The sequence below is a fragment of the Artemia franciscana genome, chromosome 15 (assembly GCF_032884065.1).
Source record: "Artemia franciscana chromosome 15, ASM3288406v1, whole genome shotgun sequence".
NCBI classification, from domain to species: domain Eukaryota; kingdom Metazoa; phylum Arthropoda; class Branchiopoda; order Anostraca; family Artemiidae; genus Artemia; species Artemia franciscana.
This window is the reverse complement of record NC_088877.1, coordinates 32,351,439-32,375,118: the sequence shown is the minus strand read 5'-3', so window position 1 is coordinate 32,375,118 and position 23,680 is coordinate 32,351,439. Positions and strand designations below refer to the sequence as shown.

At 33.9% G+C, this 23,680-nt stretch overlaps 2 protein-coding genes across 2 annotated transcripts in view; both read left to right on the top strand.

Annotated features, from left to right (window-relative positions):
- LOC136036368 (chitooligosaccharidolytic beta-N-acetylglucosaminidase-like) overlaps positions 1-23,680 on the top strand; it is a 579,146-nt gene that overhangs the window by 162,672 nt on the left and 392,794 nt on the right. The gene's annotated exons all lie outside the window — the stretch shown is intronic.
- Positions 16,430-23,680, top strand: part of LOC136036575 (uncharacterized) — a 10,183-nt gene continuing 2,932 nt past the window's right edge. Inside the window, exons 1-4 of the mRNA XM_065718877.1 lie at positions 16,430-16,523; positions 19,041-19,271; positions 20,081-20,254; positions 21,114-21,632. Coding sequence (XP_065574949.1) covers positions 16,440-16,523; positions 19,041-19,271; positions 20,081-20,254; positions 21,114-21,632 — 1,008 coding nt within the window. The 5' untranslated portion in view covers positions 16,430-16,439. The remainder of the gene's footprint in view (positions 16,524-19,040; positions 19,272-20,080; positions 20,255-21,113; positions 21,633-23,680) is intronic.

Here is a 23,680-nt window from a genome sequence, read left to right as displayed (position 1 = left end):
CTATCTGAACCCTTGCATCCAGAGTGCGTAGCATGGATTCATTTGTAAGAAACCACGTCCTTTGAATTTATTAAATAAAAAAAAAGATTTTTTTAAACTGAAATTAAGGAGCGACATTAAAACTTAAAACGAACAGAAATTACCCCGTATATGAAAGGGGCTGTTCCCTCTTTAACGCCCCGCTCTTTACGCTAAAGTTTGACTCTTTCTTTCAACTCTACTTTTTAAAACAGTAAAAACTTTAGCGTAAAGAGTAGGGCGTTAAAGAGGGAACAGCCCCTTTCATATACGGGTTAATTTCTGTTCGTTTTAAGTTTTAATGTCGCTCCTTACTTTCAGTTAAAAAAATCTTTTTTTTTAATTTAATTTCTGAACGTTTTTTAGTTAATCCTTGTTTTGATTTCGGTTCTCCGCAGATGAATAATTAAAGCGAAATTTGCATATTTATTTATTTGGCTAAATGGCTGTCCCATAGTTTTGATCAAATGATTATGAGAAAAAAGGAGGGGGGGAGGAGAACCAGTTGCCCTCCAGTTTTTGGGCTACTTAAAAAGGCAACTAGAACTTTTAGTTTTTTACGAAGGTTTTCATTAGTAAAAGATATACGTAACTTACGAATTAGCTTACGTAACAAACTTCTATATTCATATGTTTTTATTACGTATATAAGAGGGTTCGCCCACTCGTCAATACCTCGCTCTTAACACTAAAGCTTAAATTTTGTCCCCTGAATCACAAAGGCCGTAGAATAAATAGTTGAAATTACTAAAAATACTTTAGCGTAAAGAGTGAGGTATTAGGAGGAGGTGGACCCCTTATATGCATAATATTTTCTGTTCGTTCTAAGTTTTAATGCTACTTCTTACTTTCAGCTGAAAAAACTTTTTCATATTTATTTTTTCATTGTTTTTTTAAATAATGCTAGAAAATGCTGCGCCCCCTTCGTGGAAATCTTCTTCCCCCATGACAAATTCCTCCATGGAAAGTTTACCCCACATAACCCCCTCTTCTCAACCCCTCCTCCCAACCAAAAAATCCCCCTGAAAACGTCTGTACATTTCCCAATAACCATTACTATATGCAAACACTGGTCAAAGTTTGTAACTTGTAGCCCCTCCCACGGGGACTGTGGGGGAGTAAGTCGTCCCCAAAGACATAGTTATAAGGTTTTTCAACGATTTTGAATAAAATGGCTGTCTCAGAATTTTGATCCGACGACTTTTGGAAAAAAATGAGCGTGAGAGGGGGCCTAGGTGCCCTCCAATTTTTTTGGTTACTTAAAAAGGGCTCTAGAACTTTTCGTTTCCAATCGAATGAGCCCTCTCGTAAAATTCTAGGACCACTGGGTCAATACGATCACCCCTGGGAAAAAAAACAACAAAAAAACAAAACAAATAAACACGCATCCGTGATTTGTCTTCTGGGAAAAAATACAAAATTCCACAATTTTATAGATAGAATCTTGAAACTTTTACAGTAGGATTCTCTGATACGCTGAATCTGATGGTGTGATTTTCGTTAAGATTCTATGACTTTTAGGGGGTGTTACCCCCTATTTTCTAAAATAGGGCAAATTTTCTCAGGCTCGTAACTTTTGATGGGTAAAATTAAACTTGATGAAGCTTATATATTTAAAATCAGCATTAAAATGCGATTCTTTGATGTAACTCTTTGTATCAAAATTCTGTTTTTAGAGTTTTGGTTACTATTGAGCCGGGTCGCTCCTTACTACAGTTCGTTACCACGAACTGTTTGAAAGTTTTTACATAAACATGCGGATGATTAAAATTCAAAGTCCCTATATTGAAATCTGGGCTATGAATAAAAAATGTCAATGAAACTTATGCTTCTTTCAAACAGATTTTCACATATTTGTGTTTTTGATTAAATTTTGATTAAATTTGATCGACTTTGATGAAGTTTTCTTAGTGAATTATTGAGTTTTCTTATTGCACTCGCCTGTCGGCCAAGTACCATATAGCAATCGTAATTTCTCTCCGTCAGTCTGTCTTTCTGTCGGTTGGTCGGTCAGTTGGTCCCGGTTTTGCTAGTTGATGAACAATGGCAGACATATCAGGAACCGGACAAGATTAAATTATAAATAGTCACTTTCCCGATTCGACCATCTGAAGAAAATCTGACCATCTATTAATTCGAAAAAACTAGAAATTTTTCTTAGAAATTTGATAACCTTTTTAAAATGTCTGGCCTTGACTAACGCTTTTACCAAAAATATCAAAAAGGATCACATTTTATAGTGATTAAACCTGGAATTCGCTATAGTGTAGGCCAGCAAGTGTAGGAAGAGCTAAATCAAGCAATGGATTTAAAGCAATAAAAAATTATAGAAAAAACTATGACGAGATTAATCCCGGGGGTAGACTAGCTATTGACCGGCACAAATTTAACAGATTTTGAACATAACAAAGCACTGATATATCCATCCCTTTGGAAATGCAACTAATAGGTAGGCCAAAATGCGCATGAAGAGACAGGCTGTCATAGACAGTCGGTGATTTGACGAATCTTTGCTTTATTCCAACTAATACAGGGAGCTCACTATCCGAATGTATATATCCTAACTTCAAACAGACTTTTAGTTGTCTGTACGTATAATATAACGGGAAAATTACATCAAGACTAACACCACGGCTTTGCCGTTCCAACATGGTCTGCAAGCGGATAAGGGCACCAAAAGCATTCATAACATCGCATGCTCCGAAACCAGAGTGCTCCCAGGTGCTTCCGTGTCTCTGAGTATATTACGAAGACTTTTAAAGGCATAAAGCAACCTTAACCTGAACTGAAATGGTGGTATATTTCACTTTTCTTTTATTCACTATAATTCACCGCCCTATATGATGAAAAAGATGATTTGGGTTTATTCTTTTTCAGAATCAGCCTAATCACACCAGCGCCTAAGCTTTCTGGAACAACACTAACAAAAAAATCATTTGAAAAGTAATGCAAGGGGGCTATAGCGGAAGTGATTTGTGGCAAATATATATATATATATATATATATATATATATATATATATATATATATATATATATATATATATATATATATATATATATATATATATATATATATATATATATATATATATATATATTAATAACTCGCTAAAAAATTCTCTGTTTGTGCAAGTGCCTGTGATATCATAATAGATTTACACGTAGCCTAGATTTACTTGTTTTAATAGCTTAGAAGTGGATCTACATCTGGTATTTTCAATTAGTTGGTTGGTATGATGGATTATGTTAGACGGTGGGCGTTCTTTAACAAAATTTTACTGATGTTTGTACTACCAATGCCAATTCCTTGCTTTACCTTCTATCTATTGGCTCTCAGTCGAAAACTCTGCAAGGCACCTTCTCGAGCAATAAAGTACTCATACGCTGTATAGTTTTTTTGCCCAATCTTTTGCACTCTTTTGTCCTTACAAATACCTCACAGATGAACATCATACGAGTTCTAGATCTTTTTTACTTGTCTGAAGAAATCTATTACTTACTCCACTTTCTGATCACAACTTCTAGTTACGAGTTAAGAGTTCCTAGTCTCTAACAATTTTTTTAGTATTATGACTCTTGTATTTGGAATAAGATGAACATGGAGCAGAAGTGGTATTCCATATCAACTTTACCTGAAGGTTTAACTCTTGAAAATTGGAGTTCAATAAGTTCATTAACTTTTCGTCGACATTAAAAGCAGAGTGCTGACTGTAAAGTCAGAAAAAAGGCTAGTTGTAGCCATGACAAGGGAGAGCCAGAACTGGGTCTTGTTTACAGTGTGCTTAAAGTGAAGGCTAATGAAGCCTCAGGTGTTTGCATTGCTATGAAGCAAAAAACTTTTTGCAGCCAATTTAGTCCTAAAGAATATGGAACGCTGTCTAATACCAAGTGACCTTTATCTGTCAATGTTAATTAGTCATTTTAACGTTTTTATACCTTTGATACGACGATTGCCATTAAATTAATTCGTGGTCAAACTAACTCTCTTATGCTAGCTAATTTTTTTTCCGTTATACCTTGTCATTTTTCAGAAAATGCCTTATCTCAGAGTCATTATGTAGTATTTTTCTCATAAAAGTTTCCAAAACTTCCCAAACTTCTATATGACTCCCCTATTACCCAACTTGATATAAAAAAAATTGGCCGCAAAGTCACCAGAAACCCAGTAAGTGTGCTTGAAACTAGACGCAATCTTTTCTCATATGACTAGTTCTCATGTCTCCAAACGTCTTCAACATTTGGTTTCAATTTACCTGAAATTATTAGCTGTCATTATTAGCTGTTATTAGACTGTCAAGACGATGAAGTCAAGTTCTAAGATAGGATGAAAATGCGTCAAGAAAGAAAGATGCAAAAAATTTGTCTCGCACATTGTAATTGTAGACATAGGTGTCAATACTTGTTCGCTTTGGGGCGGGGGAAGGGGTGATAATATGCTGACTTATCAAAAATGGCTTATTTTGAGGGTTTTTAAGCTAGTAAACAATATAATATCTCGGAACAAAAAGAACTGTTGAAAACTATCACTATAACTATTGTTTTATTCATTACATTTCCTTTTTTAAATATATTTTATATAGGGCCTAAAATTGAAAAAGGAAAAAAAATAAATCAATATTCAGACGGGAACGTTATTTTGTGTATTTGCTGAGTCAGCAAATACCTTAATATCCTTAATTCCTATGTTTAAAGTGCTTCGGGATATTTATTTTCTTAAAAGAATTTAGCCAAAAACTGGGAGTGTAGACTGGTACATCTGTCTGTTTTTGTCTCTTCCAAGATCAGTAAATCAGAGGAGCAGAAAATAGAAAAATTGATTAAAACAATAATATGTACATTATTCCCAAAGAAAGTGCCGAAAAAAGACAAATGATGGACAAATTTATATTTTGGCTTAAAACAAAGCAAAGGTGTCAATTGTCTTACTTTCAATTTTCCAGAGAACGGATGATCTGGACTTGCTATTAGCTATAAAAGGCAGATGATAGTTCCAGAAAGTGGGAAATAGCTATGAATTTACCATGGAGGACTATTTTTCTCTTTTATGTATGATGGGGAGAAGAGAATCTGGGGGATGTCACTTTTTCCTTTTCTTCGCCACAGTTTCTGTCCAAATTTCAAAGTTAGATCAACTGCTGTAAATAAGAAAGACTTTAATCTCCATTTGTGAGAAAAGTTACAAAGAACTAATTGCTTTAAGAAAGTGAGTTTTTGTGAAAATCAGTGTCGACTTACTTGCATTATAGGCATCAAAATATATTATAGGTTACACTATGTTTTAATAGGAAGGATATCGTAAAAACCTTGTTTTTTTTTACTCAACCGACACGACTTTTCATTGTTGGTCGTATCGCAGGACTGGTCATTTTCTTGGTAAAAGGGTTAATAATCGGATACATTCTATATCAAAAGGTTATAATGCAACATGACACAATCTACATAAAAAGGCAAAAAGTGACATTTTAAAAATTTTGGACATTAAATGGCAAAATGGGACATATTTTGTAAATTTATGACTGAAAATGAACCACTTCCCAACTGGATACATATTTTGATAAAAAAAAATCACTGGCAGGGGTTGGGGGAGGGGAGTACCTACTCCTTCCAGACCTAGGTGTGCTTTCTCTAAACTACAGTCCCCATCTGAAATTTAGTTTCTTCTAAAATCCAGTCAATACTAAGATAAACCTGCATAATTCAAGGAACAACCGATACAGATCAGTTCCTTAGTATATATTTACCTTTTTAGTTACCTTTATATAATACTATAAAGCACCTATATAGTATTTTTGGAGTACTAAATAGTACTTTTATGGTGCCAAACAACTTCTTTATAATTTTCACTATCATTTTCATTTGATTTGGGAAAATTGGATTCAACTTCCCCCTTCCTGGATTTTGACAGAATTACGTTCTGATTACTGTTAAAGGATTTTCTCCTGAGTAGAGGATTTATATGCTGATTAGAGTTTTGCGTATTTACACTAAGTCTTTTTGTATTAATGTTATATATACATTTTTCCGTTTTCATTATATTTGATATTGAGGGCCTGAAACACAAAGCTTTTCCAGAAACTGATTTTATCAGCTCAGTGGGCAAATGGTAGCGATTCTAAAAATTCCTTTGGCACGAGTGGTTCAAAACTAGACATCATGTACAACATTGGTAATCTATGGATATTAATAGTTACATGATTACTTTACCTTAGAACTCAAATCTGCCTTTGCCGCCAGAGGCACCTAAGGCATCCACCAGACTTAGCGAATCTTTTCTGAATCGGGTAGATGCGTATATGTTTTTTCAATCGTGTTGAAGAGAAGCATGAATACTGAACAGATCAGACTGGTATGTTCCAAGCAAAGTGTTCCGAGGTCTTCCCCGTCTTCTACTTCCGTTTGGGTGCCAATGTAAAGTAGCTTTTGGGATCTGAGTGTCCTACATTCGGAGAACATGGCCCAAGTATCCCCACCTCCGAGCCCTGATGATATTTGTCACTAGAGGATGTTTAATAAGTTTGTAGACTTTTTCATTTGTGATTCTGTCTGAACAATGTATATTTAAAATTGTTCGACGACAATTGTTCTTGAATGCAAGGATTCTCTTTTCCTGTTGCTGGTTCAATTTCCAGTTTTCAGCTGCGTAAAGGAGGATCAGGATGACGTTTGTGTTGAACAAGAGTAGCATAAGCCGGGTCGATTAATTTTTGACTTCCATATGTCCTTGAACCTTTTGAAGGCAGCGCTCCCCTGACCTATTCTGGTCATTATTTCTTTGAATGCTGATACCATATTCTCTACTATGCTTCCAAGATATTATATTCCAAGACCTGTTCCATTTCCTCATTTCCACGTCTGATATGAAGTTGGGAATCGGTAGTCGTCATTTTTTGGGTTTTGCTCGAATTTATTCGTAGGCCAAGTTGGTTTGCTTTTTCACTTACCCTGTTTAGAAGTTCTTTCAGACGTTGCTTGCACGACTGTAGCATTGTAATATCATCTGCAAGGTTTAGGTCACCAACTGTCACTTTTGTAAAAAGTTTGAAGTCATCGGTTGCTGAGGTGTGGAGAATAAAGTCAATGTTTTCATGAAATATAACTGTGACAGTACACAGCCTTGTTTGACGCCAGATAGAATTCGATAGTATCGGGTTTGGTTTTTGGGTGTCTTCATGCAACACTCGCTGGCCTCGTAAAGAGCTATGATAATTGCGACAATTTTACTTGGGATCTCTTAATAAAAAGGGATCTTCCATAAACTTGGCCGATCTACAGAGTTACATGATTGATATTAATTTATTATTTAGTTCTTTTACTATTATCATTGAATTCCTTAACTATGAAAAGTTTTTATCCTTTTTGAATTTTTATTTCATTAAATTAATTTTGAATTCTTTCATAATTTAACTATGCTGTTATTATTAAATATTTAATTTTTTTTATTATTATTTAGTTGTTTTGATTTTCCTGCTGAAAAGAAGGAAACGATTAAAGATTTTAAATCAGGTTTTTGAAAATTATTTTGGTCAATAACGCAACTAATTAAAAAAATCTGGTTTTTGAAGATTTCTTCTTGGACACATTCTAGCCGGAACGGACACATTTTTCGATCCTAACGGAACACATTGATGGATACAATAGCTGGCATTCCAGCATTACTGCGGTGGTTAACCTTAAATAGACGTTTAAATTTCAAGAACAATTGCATTGGTAAATCTCCTTGCACTCTAACACTGCCTAGTCTTGGAAAATTCATTTGTGTTAAATTCTATCTATAGTAATTATATTCTATTGAGGATACTATGACGAGAGGTAGGCTAGGATAAGTAGCATTGTTGGAAACAAGACTATAAGCTAGTTGGAGTTTGGGGACTACAACCTTGGAGGACTTATTTCTTCAGTATTTAGATCCAACCATAAGAACAAGTTTGGCAGCTCTGGTGTAGAGGCTTCATGCTATCTAATAGGCTACAGTAGTTAGGTTAGGTGAATGAAACTGTCAGGAATGTACCCAGGGTCTAATGGACCCTGGAAACATGCTAATAAGTATTTAAGAAAAATCTTTTTGGTTATAATGTACAGCTGGGGCTCTTGAAAAGGGAAAATGTTAAGAAAACAATTCTAATTTTCATAATATTTAGAATATTTATAGTTAGTGCATTTTGAAACTGCTTCCAGGATATTGCCCCCCTCTAATTTTCAAATATAAATTCAAAATTGTATATTTCCCATGCAAGTTGTGCTTTTTCACAACTTAATTGGGTAAAAATTCTAGCTAATTGACTTTTTGCTATCTCAATAAGGGTTTAGGTTAGGAAAATGAAACTTTCAAAGATGGATCTACATTCTAAAGTATGTCTCAGGAAGGTATTTTAAAGTACCCACCTCCACTCCTTCTCCCTCTTGAGGGTCCTTAAATTTGCCTACATGACAGGTTGAAATTTTGACAAAACAACATTTTACCTTAATTTAAAGTTAATAGCTGCTTTTTCTCTGCCTTCAGTTCTGAAAATGCAATTCTTGTTATTTGAGTAAAATTTTGAGTCATATCAATGTTTTTTTTTTCAAAATTTAGGAAATGTTTTTGCGTATCTTTAAAACCTTATAAAATGGAATTGAGCAAAGTTATGAAGCTGAAAACAATTTTGTTGTACTTCAGTTGAAGCAGGAGATCTATTTTGCAAGGTTTCACTTTGATAACACATATTTTTAAAGGTCATCAAAGGTCAGGGCCCTCTAGAGGGAGAAGAAGTGGAGGTAGTTGCTTCAAAATACCTTCCCAGGGCATACTTTTGTCTGTAGATTCATCCCTTAAAGTTTCATTTTCCTAACCTAAACCCTTTCTGAGATAGCAAGAAGTCAATTAACTAGAATTTTACCCTTATTTGAATCAAAACTGATTAGCATAAATCAGCATTGAATCAATGCTGCATGATGCCATGCATCACACTTGTTTCAACTTAATTCAGTTATTGTTGATGAAATAAAAACAAAAAGGAAATATATGCACTGGGCTATATATTTGCCAATAGGGGGTGGGGTGAGAGGTTAAGTCAAATCCTAGTCAAAGCAGCTTCAAAATATGCTTTTTACACTTTATTGCATATTTGAAGTAGCCTAGGCCAAAGAATTGTTTTCTTAAAATGTTTCCTTCTCAAGAGCTGCAATTGTACATAAACATTATCTTTTCCCCTTGACCCAGAACCTTAAAGCTACAAATATTTGACAGATAAAGCACAAATTCTTGGCCTTTTCTTCTCTCAACAAAAAGTTGTGGCCTCTTTAGCCCATGCAATAGGCCTAGAAAGTTATAAGGAAACTGAAGTAAAGGCTTTGGTTCCATTGTTTTTATAGGGACCATGCCCTCAACATAAAATTTGCCTTCTATATTTTTTTCATTTGGCAAAGGACACATTTTCTATTCAAAGGAAAGAGTTTGTATGGCTTTTTTGGCTAATGTTAAAGCAAACCTCTTGTAAATAAAAATGAAACTATTGCCTTTTCTTTACCCAGCCAGTACCCCCAATCTAAATATTTTTGTAGCCTCTTACATGGTCCTATTGAGGGGAAGCCCTAAATTTTTCTTTTATTTCTTTGTCTTCAATGAGGTCCTCTGGGCCTAAAACCTGAAGATATTTCAGTTTTAAACAATTCAAAAAATTAATAGCATTTACACCTCCTTACTACAGGTAATGCTATATAGCATTTGAATGCTATAGCATTGAAGTAGCACCTCCTTACTTCAGGTAATGCCATAGCATTTCCTTGGATATTGCACATTTTCAGTGCTTTTGAAGACTGTGTTTTATGGCATTAGTTTTAGTTTTAAATTAAGAGATTTTAGTTTATATATCTTTAAGGAAATTTTAAATATTAAAAATCATAGGAAGTTTAACTATCATTTTGAAGATGAAGTGTCAACTGAAAATGAAGTCTCAACTGAAAATGAAGTCTCAACTGATATTAGATTTTAATTGAGTAAAATTACTGTTATGCGTGAATTACTATAATTTCTTGAAGAATAATGGCCAAATTTCAAAATTATAGGTTGCCTAATGTTATTTTCAAAATATTAATTATACTTATTCTTTCTTGTTTAAAATATAACTTTGAGAGCCTTCCAGATTTTGTAGGGATTTTTATTAGACTTTAATAGGGGTACAAATAGGGGCTTTATGTGCTATGGGGCAGCAGGGCAACTATCCCTCCCTGACCATGGTTTAAAACTGATTTTCTGAAAATTAGAGCATTTTCACCTACAAATTTGACACAGAAAAAGTTACCTGTTTTCAATGCAAGTTGGAACCCTGCTTAATGTGTGTCAAAATACTTGAGGAATATGTGTATACTTTTGAACAGTTAATGTTTAATAGTATAAGACACTATTCAAAAAGTAGAAGTAATGAAACTAACAGAATTGTTTCAAGTACATAGTATTTAGTATAACAAAATTTGTTAATCATAAGGAGTGTAATATTTGTTTTTCCTCGATCACATTAATCTTCTTTTTTCTAAGTGTTGCATATATACCTTAGGAATAGCATATCCAAATGCTATCTGGAACTGCCCACTTCTTGTCAGTTTTAACAGTCCAGCAAAGATTTGTTCATTGTTAACAGTGTGAATGTCATCAACATTTGATCACTTCAAGGTGTGATCTCTGATTCTAGTCCACTTGAAAAATTTTAATTTGGACTATTCTTTATCAGGAAAGTTCAGAATCTTACCCAAAAATATAGCACCTCATTTTTTTTTCTAACCAATGAAAACCACATAGCATTTGTCAAGCTCTAGTTCAACTTCCAGCCCAACAAGTGGTAGAATTTCTCAGTTGGATCCAGAAGATGATTATGTCTTTCCATCTTTGACTATTGCTTTATTATGAACTTTGTTTCCTCTTTTGGCTTTTGCATGGCAATAGTCAAGATTAGAAAGATAATGATGGAACTTCTTCCTTACCATTCCAGAAGTAGCTGCTTTCAGTGCAACTTGTCTTTTGTCTGATGCTAAGCTGAAAGAAACTAATGAAGAAACCAGTTCGTACTTGAGTTTTACTCAGCATAAACTTGAGTTAAAGACATATAACACACAAGTACAAAACACCTTCTCCCTATGGAAAATAAAAAAAAATTAATTCAAAAAGCCTTATTTTCTATGGGGGTATTTTCTGGGAGGGTACTTTCTGAGGGGGGGGGGGGGGGGGGGTAAATTTCCTAGAACATTTCCTAGTTAGGATTATTAGAAATTGTGACACCAAGGATTTTAACATGTTTTACTTGCATTTCAGAAGGGATAGGGTCTAGGAAAACAAGAGTTGATTTCAAGAAATTTAAGAAGTTTATAGTCATTATATTTGATTTTGTGGATTTTATTTTTACATGTAGATTCTCAGCTTCATCCAAAACATAGGTTAGGATTTTGAGGGAATAACTTTTGATGTTTATATGACATGGTTCTCAGCATCCCCCCCACCCCCCCCCCCCCCCCCCCCCCCAACCTGAGAAAATAAGGCTTTCTAAATTTCAGAATTTTATTTTAGTTTTGTTGATAAGTGCTAAGGAAAGGGAGAAATGACCTCCATGTGATTTTTTTGTCAATTTTTGGTAGTAGTGGACACCTGTAAATTTGACAGTTATAGTTTTTTCAGTGTACCCTGGAATTTGGACATACAATTATTTCTCATCTGTTTCACATGTTCAGTGAAGTTTTGACAGAGTCACCTATATTTCGACAGGACCTGTTGCTGTTTGTCAAAAATTTTGACAAACCTACTACAAGATATTTGCAAAAGAAATAAATCCATTTATAGAAGCCATTATCTATATTTACTGGTATTCCACTACATTAAACAAGAATTTTTGACCCTTGGAACCTACTTTTGTCTATGTAATATTGTTGCCATTTTCATTCAATTTTATCAAGAAAAATTAAAGTGGGTAGAATTCAGTATAGATTAGATGTATTGGTGCTAATCCAAACTTTTTTTTGCAATAAATAACTAAGTAACAACAGTTTGAACATTTCATACCTGAAAAATTTTTGGGAGCTTCTGTCTTGTCAAAAATAGAAAACTGACTGAATTGAATGCTCTTTCCTTATCTGGATGTACTGGATATAGTATCAACGTTTCCTGTAATTGAAATACAAAACGGCTTCAAGAGATTGCACTCCAAGTCATGGCTACAAAGAGTTATTCCACTTTGAAGGAAAATTTCGACAGTGGCTCCAAAATGGCACTGTTGAATCATTGGTACCTTTACCCTATATGCCTCATTTTTCGGTTTTCACTGGATTTTGGAAGATTAGCCCCAGCTTTGCCCCTTCCCCAGGATTTTGATGAAATTATGCCAATGGATAAGAGATGTCTATTTACAGCTTTTTCTTCATTGTTTAGCTAGCTTTCACTCAGTGCAGACAAACAAAGAATAACCTTTTTCTGGATATTACCTTGTTATTGAAGCATGAACATAAGCTAAATTAATTGGATTTTTTTTTCAAGTTACAAGGATAAACAATTATGAAACTTTAAAGATTGAATTGCATTAACTACATTACTTGCACAAATACCAATCTACTGGTGTGTGGCTTTTTGCCTAGTAAGCAAGGGATTTGCTGTGAAATTGTGCAAAAAGACTGAATTTGTTTGTTTTGTTAATTAATAGATGCTAAGCTGTTTGGGATGCAAGAAAACAGTGAAGAAATATGTTGCAGGCCTCCATGGTCCACTGGGCCACCCTACAAGAGCCATTATTGCCAACATCATCTGTTGGCCTGCCGACTTTAATATAAGTCTCATTTGTTGTTTTTTTTTATTTCTTTTTCTCCTGCTCAAATTAGTCATGGTGTTATACAAGCAATTCAATTTAGCAATGGCAAAATTTGCTGGCTATTATCTGTGGATAGTAGAAATTCTAATAATTACAAAAAATTATGGAAAGCAAATACACTATTTGATCTTCTGCTACAGGGATCCTAATGAGCAAATAGTTTCTGAGAGTAACCTTGTATTGTATGAATACAATGTTCAAGAAGCTTCTACTAAAACTGCAAAGAATGTTAAACTCACATTTGATGAAGTTTATCATTTTTCTGAGATTTAAAGGTCAATTTCAAACGCATTTCCTGCTCTAAAAGCATCCAATGAAGCTGCTGCATTACCCAGTCCACAGTCTGCTTTATTTGCATCAATTTCTGCTACAGAACAGGAGTTTGAGAAAACCAGAGAATCTATTGTTTCAGAGATGTCTTGTCAGATGTCTGCAAGATGTGGGATGAAAGTGCAATCTGGTCTTAAAGACTCTTCTGAGACTACAATTAATGAGTTGTACAATTCTGTGTCACTGGAGTTCAATCCCATTTTAGATCAAATTGAACAAGATCTGAAAGCAATTAGAATGAAAACTCTTAATCTGGAGAATCAACTTGAAAAAAATGACGTCAAGCTTGGCAATATGAATCAAGAAAATATCTTGGAAAGTCTTGTTTTCAATGGTCTGAAACAAAAGCCAGGAGCTGACCTTAAAACAACTTTGCTCAATGTCTTATTGACACAGATGGGTGTTGCTGCTATGTCTTCTGGTGAATAATCAAGTGTATTTGGGTTTAGAATGAATGGGCCTCATACTGATTGTGAAAAATTGCCCCAGTACTAGTGCAATTTGCAAGCAAAGAAGTTGCTCAAAACGTTTTCTCACAGAAGTTTAAAATGTCTGGTTTGGGCATTTTTTTTTGTCAGAATCCCTTACAAAGCAATGTTGTGAATTGCTAAATGCTCCAAGGGATTGGTTTGGTGTCAAACATGTATGGACTGACTGCAGCAACATACTAGTGAAGTCATCAGGTGAACCTTCTGTGTAGAAAATAAGATCCTTTGGTGAAGAATGCATCTGAAATAGTATTTGTGTTGTTTTTGTCATTTTTTCTTTCTTTTGTATTGCCTTTTTTACCCTTTTCTTACTATTTTTTTGCTATTTCTGTTTTTTATTGTTATTGGAAATTCTGCCTTTTCTAAGAAGTAAGCAGTAAATTGCAAATAGAAGATGAAATCTGCATTTGAGCACTAAATGGATTGAAGAATTTCAATAGACGGAAAAAATCCTTCATAAAGTATGGCAATGATACTAGCAATCCTTAGAGTTTATGTTTTGACTGTTTCAGTTTATGTCTATAGTGCATTTTGCAGTAGAATACTGTAATTTTGGGTCATATATTGCATGATTATGACATGCAATAAATAATGCCTCAGAATCGCTTTATGACAGATGGTAGCCTATTTTAAAACCCACAAGGAATTTAAACTAGGAAGATAACCACATTAATGCCAAGTAATGTCAAAATATTGGAAAAGGGTTAAATGTTTACTTTCAACTTTTAAATGGATGGAAGCCTATTATGGAACCATTGAATGATTTACTCAATGGTTTGTGTAAATAACTCAAACCTACTACAATGAAAACCATTGAGCTTTATGACTACATAAATTCAAACTAACAGGGGATGTTGGTTTTGAATTGGGCAACTTAGACATAGTTGTATGCTGGCTCCATATTCTTACAGTGAAGTCTCTTGTAGGAGCAACCATGTCTCCAAAATATTACAGTATGTTTTTATTGTAAAGTGAAATTTCATTGCCAGTTACTTTTTTATTGTTTTAGAGGAAGTTGAAACTGACATGGGGAAATTATCTTGCTTGAATAACTTTTTTTTTTACGAAAGTCAAATTTAGCCTGAAACATCATTGATGCCTTGACTGTTCCATTTTTTTTCTCTGTTGAATAGGCCTAGCTCTTTGAAGTTGTTAATTTAGAGTTGGCTGTTTTAAGGAGCCTCTTATGGCACTAATTAAAGTCAAATTATTAAGAATATCAGTTTATTGCCAGTCGGGTATCAAAAGAACATGTTTGCATAATTGTAAATTTTCAGAAGATCCGAAAAAACCTCCCAACTTTTTTTTATTTCTTCTCCAATAACTGTAAAACAATAATGGATTGATATGTATTGATTTTATGTATCGATCTGTTTTTGTTTAATGTTTATCAGAGGGGAAATAAAAAAAAGTTGCGAGTTTTTTCTTGTACTCTTCTGAAAATTTTCTTGTTATGGAGATATATCCATTTAAGACCAGATTAACAGTAAGTTAAATTATCACTCTACATTTCATTATTTCTTTTAAGTGGTTTTGGTAATTATGGCGATGCTCTGTCTTTTACTTTGCTGCTGTTATGGCAAATAAAAACACACTGCTAGAAATTAAAACTGTGTATAAATTAAGTGAAATTTTATAGACAATTTTTCGGCTGAAAAATTTATGTTTGTATTGCACTAAGTTTTGTCTGTATGATGAACAAACAAAAAGGTAGGAGTGAGATAAGGACTAAAAATCTACAAATAATGCGGAATTAAAGGAAAAAATAAATTCAAGACAATAAAATACCTTATAATAATAAATAAAATCATAGTGATAACAGTAGGAAGATTTGAAAAAACAACATTTTTTTTTGTCTTTATTTTAAAAGTTTCAAGTTTGAAAGGTCTTTTGCCAGGTAAAAAAAAAATATAAGTTTGAAGTAGGCTATTAATTCTGATGCCGGAAGATTTCTTCTTGAACTACCCTACTTTGGATTTGGACGATTTTGCGGGAATGAAACTTTCAAAAATTAATATAGCCAAAATCTGGATTCTAAGAGGTGTGTAAATTTTCAGGCTCATTATCGTTCTGCTTTTAAGACTTGAAAAGATATTTTGATCATTGATTTTAGCTTCAAAAAGGAATTTAAAACATCAAATTTAGTCAAAATTTCCCTCAAATCATGAAAGCCACCATTCTGTTAAGTCTCAATTATCATGTAATATAATTTTCCAAATTAACAGAAACCTATTCTTCACTGCTTCTACGCCGATTTCTACCCATTTTAATTTTACAGTTGTTCTTCTCTCCTACATCAAGTATTTTTGAATTTAACTTTATTAAAAATATATATGAAAGAATGTCTTGAAAATCGGATAATATATCTGTGAAAATAGAAGCCATATTTAAACCTAGCTTAGCTCACATTTGTTCCCTGTAGTACTGTAAAGCGTTTTCAAAATAGGTTGTATGTAGAACTAGGGGTTTTCACTGTAATTTTAAACTACTGTGGAAAAGTAGTCCATAGTCTTGTCTCAAGTGTACAAAAACCTATCGTGTTGGGTTTTGAATAAAAAAATAAAACAACAGAATAAAGGTGATAAAATGATGACACACTTGTCTTCTGTAATTTTCCGCGGCTCAATCCCTTCTCTTTTATTTGTTTATTATTTGGCAAGTTCCGGTTTATATCCTTTAAGAAAAATTAGTTTCGTTTTTGTTCAAGATTTGTTGTACATTTGAATTTTATTTAAAATTAAAGTTTTTTTATTTAATTTTTATTATTGCAGTCAGCCATGGGAGATTGCAATACGAAACATCTCCCTGTTGATGACGTCCCGTATGTTTTTGAAACCCTCAGAGGAGAAAAAGGTTCAGAGGTATAATTTTGTTCATTATTAAAAGTTTTCAAACTTTTATTTTTGTAAGCATTTTTGTCATTATGTCATTTGAGTCGTCATGTTTTCGAACATCCTTGTTATCATGTCATGTTGTCAAATACTGTTCTCAGAAAGAGAATATTTTAAACCCAAAACTCATTATCATAATTTCTATTATATCCATATGATAGTTCCATCCAAATTTCACATTACCATAGGCGTAGCCAAAATTTTGTATAGTTGGGGTAATTCTTCTGATAATGATTGAAATGGTTTAAAAATGTCAACATATTTTGTCTTGTTGCCTCTTTAGTGACCATAGGCAGTAATGTTGCAAAAAACCATGAAGAACCAATGTTTTACATATTTATATTTTGATGTTTAAATATTTTGTATTATTTAATATGTACTATTCAAACATTTAGTCAAATTCTGTATATGTCATATTTTTAAAAGTTCGATATACTTTACAACACATATATTTGAGTGCTACAGCACAGCTTATCTGGCAGGAAATATTGAACGTACATCTGAAAGATAGAAGACCAATAAAGATACTGACAAGCTACTTAAGGGAATTGTAATGCAGCAGAGGAAAGATTACAGCACAAAACATGATTGGTTTTCTTCTGGATAACAATATTGTTTGAGTCAGTTTTCTCATAGAGTTCTCTAGTGCGGAAGAGAGTGAGAGCGAGCGAGAAGGACCAGCCTTCTATAGGCCTTACATTGCTGGGAACAAGCAGCTTGAGTACTCGTAAATCCCAAAACCGTCCAATTCCATCGTCTTTGCTTTTCTATTTGTTCAGTGTTTATCATTTTGTAAAGATTTTTGTTTTTCTGATGATCTGATTGATTTTTTACTTGTTGTGTATTTAGATGAAGCCTCCTAGAAGCTGAATGGGGTCTTTTATAGATTCCAGGTGCTGTTTTTTTTTGTTTTTTTTTTCAAAAGCAGAAAAAGAAACTTGACATTATTATTAGTAAAGACGGTGAGTACAGGGGAAATGTCAAAATTAGAATAGCTAAGAATGTTTTTTCACAGCTGGAAAACCTTTTGAAGAATAAGAAGATAAGTCTGCAAACCAAGATTAGAATATTTGAAGCTATAACGATGACAGTGGTCAAGTATAGTTCTGAAGCGTGGGTACTCCAAAAAACGGTGAAGGATTTGCCATATGCTTTTAAGAGAAATTACCTATGGACTGTTATGAGTACCCGACTGACTGACCGTATCTCAAACAGCAGTTTTATGAAAAATGTGGTTTAATATTTTTTTCTAGGGTTATAATGAGATGGTAGTGAAGATGGCCAGGATTCTTTCTGCGGATGAAGGAAGACCGGTTACCCAAGATTGTCCTTAATGGGTAACAATCTAGAGCCAAACGAAAACCAGGTCGTTACCAAATGATGTGAAGGATATGATAAGAAAAAAATTATGGGGAATAGGAACTTCTTGGGAGAGTATAAAGAGGGAAGCTTTGAATAGATTGGAAATGAGGAGGAGCGTGCAGGGCTGTGTTGGCCTTAGGCAGCTTGGTGCTGCAGTAAGTTGTTAATAGCAGTAGTATAGTCCAACTTGAATCAGAGCTGAACATTGAAGAGCCGAATAGTGGATGTTATCAGAAATAAGAATGATGATTTCAGTCTTCAGATACAACTAAAAACTTCATAACGGTAGAACCGACATATTTTCAATCCAATAACTTGCCTATTAGGTATTCTGTGAATTATCCAATTATCTGAATCATCTAAAAGGGCTAGTCTTAACAGGCTGTGTCTGAACGATAAAAAGGTTCCAGTTACAAATAACCAATGAAAAGTGGAACTGGCTCGCAAGAAGTGAAAATTATATTAAATAGCGACTGAAAAAGCAAGCTGTTTGAGAATAACTGTTTTTTTTGTCATACTCTTTTATCTGCAAACTAGCATCAATAATTGGGGCTCAGTTATGATTGAACAATCAGCTATGTTTTAACTTGAGTTATGTTATTAAGCAATCAGCTCAGTTATGATTCTTGAAGTTCTTGATACCAAAATGAAAAGTTCTCGAGTACAGACAAAAGTAACATTTGGGGTTCGGTCAAATCTTTAGTGTAATAATTTTGAGTTAGTACTAGAAAACTCTCCACTAGTGGCTTAAATTTGCTTTCCAAGTCTGGCCAGTTCTTATCTCCACGTAAAGAATGGTCTTGAACTCTTTTGCTAGTCATGCTGTTTACTTTCCTGCAATACAAATTTCGAAAAATACTATATTGAGCGTTTACCTCTTTGTCATTCAGATTGTTCTAATCTATGTTAGTAATAACTAGTTGAGAATTTTGAGATAAGAACAAAAAAAAATCAATAGATGATCATTTGTTAAAATATTTTTCTTCTATTATCTGTGACTTTGAATACATGAAAACCAAGTGTAAATAAATGTAAATACGTACATAAATAAAGTTAAAAGAGTGATTGAAATTGCTGCGCTGATATCAGCATTGAAAGTGCTGATTTGTCATCATTTATTTTTAGATTACCCAGAAAATACATTCACCAACAGCTCAGGCATTCTCTAAAAGCATTCTTCCAAATCAGCTTCGGGATAAGTCGCATGATCTATGGCTGCACCCATCAGTAAAATTTTTATCAGACTCAGTTGGTGATGCCAGTTTCTTGCTGACGACCCAGAACAGTGGTTCAAATGAATGTCATGTGGAGAGTCATTCAATTGATACTACAGAGTCTTCAGATGTCATCCAAGAGGTAGATGTCTATATATTTGCCTGTGCTTTATCAACATATTTACCATTACTCAAAAAACTAGGTGGATAATATGTTAAATTTGGATTACTGTGACGCTTGTTTTGTAAAAATGCCTAAAAAATTAAGAATAGAATGGGAAAACACTAGGAGGGGTGAACCCTAAAGGCATAGGTTCACTAAATGATAGTAGTAACAAAAAAAAAATCTTTAATGGCAAGACCAACCAAAATTCTTGAAGAACTTCACATAGCCAAATTCTGAAGAAGAAAAAACTATGGGCCATAAATGACGTAAAAGGAGGTTGTTTTCACTATTTTTCATTATTTAATTGCTTTAATCATTATTATTTTCATTTTTCCTAACCATATGCTGAAAATATGAATTAGATACGAACATTTTGCTGAAAATCATAATACCAAGTCACTTTTGTTAAAAAAAGGAAAGAAAACAAATTCGTTTTTATATAAAAATTCTTGCAATTTTCTAAAACGTTTGAAGTTTAGAAAATAACCTTGTAGGTTATTTTGACCGCTTTCAACTTCCGTTAGATGAATTCCTCGAATGCAGAAATTTTGGATTGTTATAAAGTTTGCAAAATCACGTATTCAAAATAAACTGAAGGCCCTCCCAAAAATATCAACTCCTGCCTATTCATTCTATCATATTTATCTGGCTTTTACTATTAATTTATACGAGTATAGATTTTACTTGGAAAACCACAAAATCAATCTTTTAAATTCAGATGAATTTATTTTAAATCCGTCACATTTGCATATCGGTATTTTTTCTTTTTTATTGCTTATTTTTAGAGTCGATTCCCAACTGAAAAGCTTCGAGATAGTACAGATCAGGCTAATTTGCTACGTGTTGTTAACACACAAGAGACAGAGGCTGAAGTTACATGTGGAACAATGCAGGCAGCGTTTGGAAACTCTGCTCTTCCAAATGCTCCACCAAAGTGGTTCCTGGAATACATGGAAGCAGTGAGTAAAATCGTCTTCCTTCGTTTTATAGCAAAAAAAGAATCAGCTGGCAAATTCAGTAGCATAGAAGGGTACAGGAGAAGGGATGGCTATTCCCAATCACTTTTGATCCTTAAAAAAGGCTATAGATATTTGATTTTTCAATCATATCCAGCCCCAGTTTTTACAACTACCTAGTCTATACATAGTCCTAGTACCTATTTTATAAGACAGTTCGAGTGTCGTCTATGATTTTCGGAAAGGAAGGATAATTTTAAGAAAGTGTTTCTGGTATCTTTTACACCAAACATCGGGAAGGGGGTATGGGGTAAAAGCAGATTTAAGTTTATGATTTACTCCCTCTACCTTTTAGTTACCTTTTGACAGAAGCTGAATTTTCTTTTGCCAGCTGAACAAAAAAATCTAGTAAAAATGAAAAGTTCAAATGCATCGCTTTATCCTTTCTGGGCACTAAGAACTGATGGAAATTTTACTTAAATATGGAAAAAAGGCTGTTTTAAACAACTTGTGTTAACATACTGTGAAACTAAAAATAAAAATCATGCAAGTTTCAATTCAGGCTCATACGCAGTCTAGTTGGAAGGGGGGAGGGTTGGCTTTGGGGCCTGGGCTGCTTCCGAAAGCATATTTTCCACTCTTGGTAAAATTATCAAATAGCTTTATTCTCTCCCTCCCCCTCCAAAAAAAACAATGTATGCCTATTTCTAACAACTATTTTGTAGGCCAATAGTAGACATGTCTAATATCTGTACTGATATGATATCACACTTTATATTGATTGTATATATTCTTATTCAAGGGTTTCCTTAATTTAAGTTAGCCTACATTACTTTCTTAAATGGCTATTTCTGTATTTCAGTTTAAAAGAGAACTCCTTGAGAAGTCGTTATCTCGATTGGACAAAATTGAAGACAAACTTGAAAATGTTGTTGCTATTGTGGCTGCCAACCCCCTTCTAGCTGCAAATACAGAGAAAAATGCAGTCGAGGATACTAATGTTTCAGCGGAAAATCGAAACTGGGTTGAATTTGACTCCTACGATAGCACTGATAGATTGATTGAACTGCAGAAGCCTCCTATCCTGCGCAATATGTTTCCTCATTCATCTTCTGAAATACCACTCGATTCAGTAAATTGTTATGTAACAGCAAGCCCACAGGAAAACTTGAATGAAACAGTTGTTGCCTCTGAAATTCTTCAAGACGCCAGGGTTCCTGAAACATCTAATGTAGAACATCAAGGCAGGGCAGAAACTCCTATTACCATGGATGCGTTGCAAGACCAGACTGACAAAATTCTATTAGCAACTGAACCAGAATATTTGAACAAGGCCACTATGACAATTGACAACCCAGCTGGCGGGTCAAAAGAAACCACGGTAAATTTTTATTTTCGTTTTATTTTTTTATTAGGGCCAACTTCCGTTAATTTTTCCTAAAAATAACCAAGTTTGCTTCAATTAAGACCGAATAAGGATATTTCCTATCACAATAACTGTTTAATCTTATCATATAACATTAAACATATTAGCGTTTATAGATTATTCTATCTTTTTAGTTAATCGCCTTAAGACCTTTTTGTTCTCTTTTTTTGGAAACATTGAAAATGGTTCATACAGACTAAACGAAATTTGTATGAGCGTCTAAAGTTCACTGAAATAAGCTTTATCATTTCTGAGTAGTCTTTTGTGGTTTCTAAACTTCATGTAATCGGCTTTATCATTTCTGAATAGCCTTTTATGGTTTCTAAACTTCACTGAAATAAGCTTTACCATTTCTGAATAGCCTATTATGGTTTCTAAACTTCCCTGAAATAAGCTTTATCATTTATGAATAACCTTTTATAGCTTCTAGACTTCATGAAATCGGCTTTATCATTTCTGAATAACCTTTTGTGGTGTCTAAACTTCACTGAAATAAGCTTTATTATTTCTGAAAAACAGGAAGTAAGGGTTTAAAAAAGAAAAATAATTCAATTTGATTGTATAATAAAATTTATTTTTGTATCTTAACCATTACTACTAATACTAATAACAACTCACCGCAACACCAAGCCGTCTGAGGCCAACAGCTACGAACTCTCCTACTCCATCCCAATCTATTCAAAGCCTCCCTCTTTACACCTCCCAGGAAATTCCTATTTCACTTAGATCTTTCTTATGACATCCTCCCACCCCAATCGCGGATGACTTGCTTTCTGTTTAGCCCTAGACGGTTTGCTGAGAAAGAAAATATTTGGAATCAGTTTTCCTTCATCTCCAGATTGTGCCCTAGCCAGCTCAACCTTTCTCTCATTATAGCCCTAGAAAGCGGGGTTAAATCACACTTTTCGTACAACCTAATGTTTGAAATACGATCAGTCAGCCGGGTACCCAGAACGATTTGTAGGCAATATCTCTGGAAAACATCTACCAAATCTTCATTCGCTTTTCATAGTGCCCTTGCTTCAGAACCATATTTGACCACTGTCATCACTGTAGTTTCCAATATTCTAATCCTGGTTTGCAGACTTATTTTCTTACTTTTTCGAACTTTTTTCAACTATGAAAAACCACCCTGAACTTTGGCTATTCTACTTTAACATTTTCACTGATCCCACAATCCTTACTAAAATTAATACCAATGTAAGTGTAGCTGTCTACCTGATCAGTCATTTCGTTACCTAACATCATCTTTTCATCTTCACTTATTCTTATCCTTAGTAACTTAGTCTTCTTAATATTAATTTTCAAATCTATTCTTGCATCCTGAACTCGCAAAACTATTAAAAACTCATTCATTTTGCTCACACTTTCATATAGGATGCTTAAATCATCGACAGGACATTTTGAGACGTATTGACTGACAAATTTAGACGATTCGAACAGATAATTGGACTTACTTGGAGTTTCTGAAGCTCATATACCAGGGGTAGGAAATTAGGTGACACAAACTTTATTTACTCAGGCAGGAAGGATGGGTTACATAGACAGGAAGTAGGACTCCTGATGAAAAAGGAAGCTGCTAAGCGTTGTTTAGACTTGGGAGGTATCAATAATAGAATACGAATCGCTCATTTTATGTCTTAATGTTCAGGGTATGGTGTGTTTATAAGGAGATTTTTACGCCCAGGTCGGTAGAAATAGGGATAAATGGTATTCTAGCCTGGGTAAATTTGGCATAGGAAAGGAAAACGATAACGGCTACAGATTGCTGCAATTTTGTAGCTATACCAATCTAGCTATAAATAATACAGATTATAAAATAGCCCATAAGTTAACGTGTTATTCATATAATGGTAAGACAGCAAACTCTATTGATTATTTAATTGTAAACCCAAGACTTGCAGGATCAATATAAGATACTAGGGTGTATAGGAGTGCTGTTATTGATTTTAAAAGTAAAGATAACCATCTAGTTGTGTCTAGCGTTAATTTTAAAGCTGAAA